Genomic DNA, 8,879 nt, shown 5'->3' on the forward strand with positions numbered 1-8,879 from the left:
TTGAACTTAGTTTCCTTTTGCCTCAGACTTCCCAGTAGCTGGGATAGTAGGCATGTGCCACTGCACTGGAATCTCTAGCTGATTTTGTTATAAATAACAATGGTTTAATTGTTGCTGATAACTACTGTAGCAACTACATACTCATCATCTCAATATATAAAGTCACTCTGATGGTAAGAACGGATTCTGGTAAATATCATTTTCTTTAATAAGAAGTAATAAAAAATTATTTTTTTATTTTTTTATTTCCACATCAGTCCTGGGGCTAAAACTCTGGATCTTACAAGTCCTGGGCAAGTGCTCTACTACTGATTACATCCCCAGTATTACATTCTAATTTTCAATTTAAACTTAATTTATTTCTTCATTAGTAATAAGGATTGAACACAACTCTACAACTGAGTTACATCCTCAACCCCTTTTTCATTTTTTTTATTCTGAGACAGGATCTCAATAAACTCCTGAGGTTGCCCTCACATTTTCAATCATCTTCCCTCAGCCTCCAAATAGCTGGGAAAAGAGGCATGCATTGATAAACCCCACTTCATTTTATTTTTTTAAATATATTATTCAATTAAAGTTAGAAGCATAAATTCAACTGTTTGTAGTTTCAGAAGATGGAAGTTGAACCCAACAGTGATAAAGTCAAGCCATCTTCAAGTGAATTGTGCTTAATTTTCATTGTCTTTTAGAAAAGTCCATCTATGGATAGAGAGGCAGAAATCATAGACATTTGGCAAAAAGATTAACTGTCTCTATGTTTGTTACCATCATTGAGTCAGAGAGACAAAAAAAAAAAACAGAGAGAGAGTGAGAGAGAGAGAGAGAGAGAGAGATCTTAGGTGGGCATCTGGAAAATGATCTGATCTGATCTGGAAAAATCAGCTAATGTAAGTAAGTCTAGAATCATCCTAAAACTTCTTTGTCCCAATATTACACTTGCCCAAATGAATAAGAAAGTTGCTTTTTGAAAAATAAGATCATTTTCATCTCATTTTGTCATTTGGGTCATAGAGGAAACTCAGCCTACATATCCAGGTTTGTCTTACAAAAAGTTAATAAAAGATTAGGCAGGTGAACCATCAGTACTGACCAAAGCCTTTTTATTGTTTTTATACCATCATCAAGACACAAGAATAACACTCTCCCTTCTCCCTCTTTCCTTTTACTCCATCCTTTATATTTTTGGATTCAGAAACATGGATTCCCATGTCTTGCAAAACTTCCAGAGTGAACTCACATGCTCCATTTGCATGAATTACTTCTTAGAACCTGTCACCATAGACTGTGGACATACCTCTTGCCGACCCTGCCTGTTTCTCTGCTGGGAAGAAGCCCAAATGCCAATGTGCTGCCCTGAGTGCAAAGAAATAGTAGAGAAGTCAGACTTCAGGACCAACATCATCCTCAAGAAGCTGGCTTCTCTTGCCAGACAGGCCACACCTCCCTCTGACAGCAGGTCTGGGGAGCAGCTCTGCAGGACACATGGGGAGAAAAAGTGGCTCTTCTGTGAGGTGGATAAGAGCCTGCTCTGTTCACCCTGCTCTGACTCACCCGAACATGTGGTTCACAGCTACAGCCCAGTGGCATGGGCAGCAGAAGAGTACAGGGTGAGTGATGGGCCTGAAGTAACTTAGAACCTGTAGGGTTCAGATCAAAGAGAGAAATTAAGAACCATGATAATCAGGCAGTTGAGAATGCAGATGGTAGAGGTGGTGATGTTTCAGTGTAAATCATAAGAGGTAACCATGCTGTTTAAATGTTGATCAATTGGAAACTATAATCATAATGCTCATTTCCTGCTCCTGAAGGACATTTCCACTGGAAACATTGTCTAAATGACAGAGCATGTTGGCTATGCCAATAATCCTAGCTATTCAGCAAACTGAGTCAGGAGGATCCCAAATTTGAGGCCAAACTGGGCAACCTAGTAAGACACAGTTCTTCTTTCATTTGTTTTAGAGTCTGAGATATAGCTCACAGGTAAATTCTTGCCTATTTTATGGGAAACATTAACTTCAATCTCCAGTACTGAAAAATAAATAAAGAAGTAAATACATGTCCAAATATGTGGAATTGGGGCAGCAGTACAGCAGATGGCTAGTACTAGGAACATGGGCTTCTTTTATTGAAGGATGGACCCTTACATAGTGAGGTTATGTAAAAACTACTTTCTCAGGAAATCGATTGTATTATCTATTATCTATGGATTTCTTTCAAATTTTTTTCTTTTGCTTCAAATATCTAAAATAGTAAAATCAATTTAGACTAATTTGTAAAAATCTGACTCTTTTAAACTAAATATTACTGTATTACCAGGCACTATTTTATTCCATTACACAGAATATGAAACCTACAAAACCATCTTCCCTATTACTCAAGCCTATGTTTGTGTTGCAGGAAAAACTGCTAAAGAAAATGGATCATTTATGGCAAATGACTCAGGATATGCAAGATAATATAAATGAAGAAATTAACAAATGTCAGTCCTTTGTGGTAAGTTTGAAAATGTTTTCATTATTCTAATTAAAATGTTGCTAATTCATTATGCTAATTAAAATGTTGCTGTCAGATAAATTTGAGTTGATATTGAAGGATAGTGTTTTCATCTTAAAAAAAAAGCAATGATTTCTGGTAATAGTATGAATACACTGGCCAACACAAGCTAATGTGAAGAATACAAGTATATGGGGGTGAATGAGGAATGACTGGTATTCTTTGTCCAACTTTGGAGGTTTGGATAAATCTTCCCAGACACTGAGGATAAGACAGTATTGCATTAGTTAGTTGGAAGGAGAGGAGAGATATATATATTTTAACTATGGGCAATGCGGAGGTTCTTTTTATAATGTTTCATACAGTGTATATATATATATATATATATATATATATATATATATATAGAGAGAGAGAGAGAGAGAGAGAGAGAGAGAGAGAGAGAGAAATATTTAGAAGAATCAGACAAAGGAACAAATGAAAAGAAGGAAGATTCAGATAAAAGAGGAAACAATGCATTAAGAACTCTGAAAAGACATCATAGGGAGATAGCCTGGGACCCCTCAGACATTTTTTTAAATAGGAGAGAGGCAAGAAACAGAGAAAAAATGGTAGACACTATTACTAAATATTTAAAACACTGTGTGAACATGAGACAAAAAGTATTTGAAATATTTGCTTGATGCTAAGATAATAATATTTGAAGCTTTAAAAAAGTTTTTGAATGTAATCTTTTTAAATGAATATCTCTACAGGACTATGTAGTCTTAAGGAAGAATATGATCCAAGTTCAATATCAGATGATGCATAAGTTTCTCCTGGAGGAGGAGCGATTTCAACTGAAGACACTAGAAAGAGAAGCACTGGAGATTTTTCAACAACTCACAGACAGTGAAATCAGAATGGCCCAACACAGGGAAAGGCTGAAGGAAATGTACAGGGAGCTGACTGACATGTGCCATAAGCCTGACATGGAGTTGCTCCAGGTGACCAGGGAGGGTCCATCCTGAAAGAGAGGAATTCTTGTCTGGGCAATGTTGCCTGCAGAGCCCACTGTGCTCAGCTGAGTGACAGGAGATCCTTTACACCCATCATTGTCCAATCACTTGTTTCCCTATATTCTGGTAATCTTGAGAGATTGTAAGTCTTGCAGAAGGTAAATGAGACAAAATCTTGTGTCACTAAGATGACTATACACAGAGAGAAATTATCCAAAAACTCGGTAATCAGAGGAAAGTTAATTTTGTTGAGGAAATATTCAGTTTATGTTTCCCAACTCCATCATCACTCTCTGTTCTGCACAAAAGCAGATGAGGCTTTTCCCCTCTGATAGGCATGTACAGAAGTTGTTGATCAATTCCAGTGCACTATTTTTTCAAATAGCTCACTGTTAACTGTAACTGTCAGAGGGGGTCAGATCTCTCCTGGAACTAAGACTGGGAGATGAGTGACACAGGTCCTGTTGTATCACTGCACAGACCCTTTCTAAGCTCCATCCTTCACCAAGTCTGTCTTCCATGTTTAATGTGGGCTTTGGTATTACCATAAACTCAGGTGACTTTTCAGAGGAAAATGAGAAAAAAAAATGTTACACACACACACACACACACACACACACACACACAGACACACACACACACACTAAAGGACCAAAGTACCAAGAGGATACAGATGGACACATTATTAATACTATCTCTTTTTTTTTCCTTTTAGGACTTAGGGGACATTTTTGAAAGGTGAGTTTTATGTAATAATCTATGGTTTATGAGAAAGTTTTTTTTTCTTGAAGAAGAGAAATTTTATGTTTTTAGATATTGACATCTTTATCTGTGGATATTATTTTTGAAAAGAGGCTCTGAGGTAATATGTACCTTGGTTTCAAAAATGTCCTTACATGGCTTAAGTCAACCATACCTAAGAATGATTTGGTGTTCTGGGCTTTGTTTCACCCATTCCTTCTATCCTCTCCAGCCCAGTCCCAATAAACCTTACTAAGGATATTTTCATAACGTATCCCAGAAAAGGATTCAATTCTAATGAGGTAGAAGGTAAACAAGATAGGAAAGAGTACTACTCCCTAGGATGGGAAAGGGTGGGGGCTTCATTACCATCAGTAACAATGACCAGATCCCATGTCATCACAGCACACAGCACATGTTCAGAGGGGAAGGGCTGCCTGAGAACCCTCAAGATCAGTGCTACCAGGCTGTACTAGATACCCTCCATGGGCAGAGATGATCAAAGTCACTGCTTCAAGGAACCTTCCTCTTTAGAAACCAATGACTATACCATTGTTGACCTCTGTGGAATAAAGTCCGAAAAGTTGAAAATTCTGCTTTCTCCAAGATATCCAAGATCTTTGCATATTCCAAGGTTGATTCAGGAATGAAACTCAGTGTTCTTTAAGTTGGATAATGTTTGAGATGAATAAGGAGACTGAATTTTAGTATATTAAATTTAGAAAAAAAGTATCATACAAACCCGAGAGAGTTGAATAAAATGTATACCTACTTCACCAACATGGGTAATTTTAACAACATCTTGGATTAAAAGTGGTATCTTTGTAATGATTTTTTGTTTGACCTTTGTTTTGAAAGTGTAACTGGTATCATTCTTTCCAGAATCGAGTTGCTGGAGATGGAGAAGCCCACGCCAGTGAACCCAGAGCTCTCTTCATTACACATCACTGGAATCTTGGATATGCTGAACAAGTTCCGAGGTCAGTGTGAGCCTTTGGCACTCAGGTTCAAATTTTGTAGTAGGTTCCTCAAATAAAAGGCTTCCCATTTTTAATATTCTGATGTGAAAAGTTTATATCTTTTTTCCTTGTCTAGTCACAATACAATGACCAAGACCACACTTGTTAACTTATAGCTCAGATACATATTCTAGTTCTAATACAGACAGTACAAGAAAAGGAACATTATTGGTGTTTGCAGAATTATTAAGCAATACAATGTTTACCTCTCAGAACAGCCATTAATATTTGGTGTTTTTTCAGTTTATTCTAATTTTGAAGATTTAAATGTGATATTGGTTGCTTTTAATCTATTCTATATTCCAAGTACATTTATGATATGCAATAAGCAAATAATAATTATTATTTATAAAATACAAGTTTTATTGAACAAAAAAGACTAAATTTCTCATAAATAGAACAATTTAATACCATCAGATGGATTTCAAAAGAACTGAAAGGTAAGTGATCTGTAAACATGACCCAGCCATGTTTGTGCATCACTAGAGAGGAGGTCTAGATATCAGAAGGCTGAAACCCATGTTAGATTGGATTCATGGTCTCAACAGATCATGTAAGTCCAAGGTTCTTTTCTGTCAAGTGTGCAGATGTTGCTTTCTGTCAAATTATTTGGTGTTTGATAATGAAACAGTCACAATCATAGCAAAATAGTGTCTCTTTATTAATGGTATCAAAAACAATTCAAGAAGAGATTTCTATTAAGAAAAGAAAAGAAAAAAGCCTTTTTTTCTTTTGTGACCTGAAACAAACCATCCAAAAGCTGACATTAAATTACCCCTTTACTCAACAAGGAGTACCTTCTGTTTTCTTTTATTTGGCATTATAATTTAAAGATTTCTCAGTGCTAAACAGGGCATAGGAAACTTTCTCCATCCATGAGTTTGAACTCTCTCTGGTCCCTACTGTTCCTTAGAAGAGGGGCAAATAAAGAGATTGATTAGGTAGACAGTTTTTGCCCAAGACATGCAAATACTCTTTACTGATATGATTTTTGTTTTGTTTTGTTTTGTTTTTGTGCAGTGAATAATGGAACTATCCAAGGATGGGCCAATTGCTATATGAGCCTTTCTCATGAAGATAGAAATAAGATATTTGGAGATAATGGTGGAACTAAAGATCCCCAGACAGTTGAGAGTTATGTTATATGGAGTGCTGAGGGATTTACCTCTGGTAGACACTACTGGGAGGTGGATGTGGGGAACACCTCCAACTGGATTCTGGGCGTCTGTAAAGATTTTATGACAAGTGACACTTTTGATTCTGAGAAAGCATTTCTCCTATTTTCCTTAAAGAAGAACAACGCCTGTAGGCTCTCCACCAACTCCCCATCCTTAACTCAGTATGTACAAAGACCTGAGGGTCGGGTTGGGGTATTTCTAGATTATGAAAATGAAATTATGAACTTCTATGATGTTTACCGATGTTCCCTCATATGCAGTTTATCTCTTCCCTTCTTGACCTCACCTTTGAATCCTTTTCTTTTCCTTGATTCTCCCTAAAATTTAGGTTTTCCTGGGCATGGTGTCACATGTCTATAATACCAGCTACACAGGAAGTTGAGACAGGAGGGACACAAGTTTTGAGGGCAGACTGGTCATTTAAAGAGAGTTAAAAGGGGGGATTAGTGTGTGTAGCCCTGTAGTACAGCCCTTGTCTAGTAGGTGTGAGGCTCTGGGTTCATTCCATAATACTGAAAAAAGAAAGAAAATGAAAATTTTAAAAGAAAATAAGAATTATTTGGTGAATGTCCATATCTGAAGAAACTGTGTTCTTGGGACTACCTCATGTCATGTTACCATTCTACACAAGATATCTGTGGGCTTGTTTTAACTTAAGGAAGTATAATCATTTTATGGTCATAAATTGTTATAACCACATTGAACTTATAAATTTGTTTATTAAATTTTATTGTAATAAAGTGTTGTAAAACCACCACAATGTGATTTGAGGTTAGTTTTCAATTGCTTCAAATAATTCAAAACCCCATCTACCATGGGAGCCCACGCTTAGCCCAGACTTCCCACACCAGCAAAACTAAGCTTTATATTTGATGATGAAATAAAACCCTTCCATGATAAGGAAAAGTTAAAAGAATTTACAATTAGAAAGAATACAATAGAGAACATCCAGAACAAAATATTCTACAAAGAGCAAATGAGAAACAATGGAGAAAATCAGCAGAGGGTGGTATCACACTAAAGGAAAATCTAGTCAGAAAAGAAACCAAGTCTATTAAATACCAAAAATAAATAAAAATAGCTAGAAATACAAATCATGTCTCAATAATAACTGAATGTTAATGGCCTAAACTCACCAATAAAAAGACATAGACTATATGTCAACATCATTGTAATGCTTTCAGTAACCAATAAAAAAAATAAAAATAAAAAAATAAATAAAATAAAAAATAAATAAATATAAAAATTTTTTTTGAAAAATTTAAAAAGACATAGGCCAGCAGATTGCATTAAAATAAAGACTCAACAATATGCTATCTCCAAGAGAGTCATCTCACAGGAAAAGTCATTCTCAAACTGAAGGTGAAAGGTTGGGAAAAAGCATATCACTCACATGAACTGCAGAAGTAAGCAGGGGTTTCCACTGTCATGTGAAATAAAGTAGACTTCACGCTAAGGTTAATAAAAAAGGAATAAAGAAGGACACTACATACTTCTCAAGGGAACCATACACTAATAAAACTTGACAATTATAAATATATGTGCCGCAAACAATGCAGCATCTATGTTCATCAAATAAAATCTTCTCAAGTTCAAGAGTCAAATAGACCACAACAATAATTTGGGGTGACTTTAACACACCTTTTTCATCACTAGATAGATCTTCCAGATAAAAGCTGAACAAAGAAACTATAGAACTCAATAATGTAATAATCAATAACTTAAACTTAACTGACATATATAGAATATTTCATCGTTCAACAAGTGAGAAACTTTCTTCTCAGTAGAACACGGGTCCTTCTCTAAAATAGACCATATATTATGCTACAAAGCAACTCTTAGCAAATGTAAAAAAGTGGAGATACTACCTTGCCTTCTATTAGATCATAATGTAATGAAATTATAAATCAATGGTAAAATAAGAAATAAAATTTACTCCAATACCTGGAGATTAATAATATGCTACTGAATGAACAATGGGTTGAAAACACATGAGCAATGAGACTAAAAAAAATTAGAGATGAATGAGAACACAGATACAACATATCAAAATTTTTGAGACACTATGTAAGCAGTTCTAAGAGGAAATTTCATTGCATGGTGTTCATTCCTTGAAAGAAGAAAAAGTCAACAAATAAATGACTTAAAATTGCATTGCAAAGCCCTAGGAAAAGAAGAACAAATCAACATTAAAAGCAGTAGAATACTGGAAATAATTAAAATCATAGCTGAAATCAATGATATTGAAACAAGAGAAACAATTGAATAAAATGATAGAACAAAAGTTGTTTCTTTTTTAAAATTTTTAAATTGATTTTATTGTCTTTTTAAATACATGATAACAGTTGTTTCTCTGAAAAGCAATAAATAAAATTGACAGACCCTTAGCCTTGCTAACAAAGAGAAAGAGAGAGAAAACTCAAATTGCTAACCTACATGAGAAAAGG

The 8,879-nt window shown here is 35.3% G+C and overlaps 1 protein-coding gene across 1 annotated transcript; it reads left to right on the forward strand.

The window, feature by feature from the left end:
• The first annotated feature begins 1,199 nt into the window (after positions 1–1,199).
• LOC143387987 (tripartite motif-containing protein 64-like) lies at positions 1,200–6,753 on the forward strand. The gene is made up of 6 exons (XM_076842041.2): positions 1,200–1,628; positions 2,401–2,496; positions 3,252–3,482; positions 4,210–4,232; positions 5,118–5,215; positions 6,275–6,753. The coding sequence occupies exons 1-6, from the start codon at positions 1,200–1,202 to the stop codon at positions 6,751–6,753; spliced, it is 1,356 nt and encodes a 451-aa protein (XP_076698156.2).
• Positions 6,754–8,879: the final 2,126 nt, after the last annotated feature.

The sequence above is a fragment of the Callospermophilus lateralis genome, chromosome 2 (genome assembly GCF_048772815.1).
Source record: "Callospermophilus lateralis isolate mCalLat2 chromosome 2, mCalLat2.hap1, whole genome shotgun sequence".
NCBI classification, from domain to species: domain Eukaryota; kingdom Metazoa; phylum Chordata; class Mammalia; order Rodentia; family Sciuridae; genus Callospermophilus; species Callospermophilus lateralis.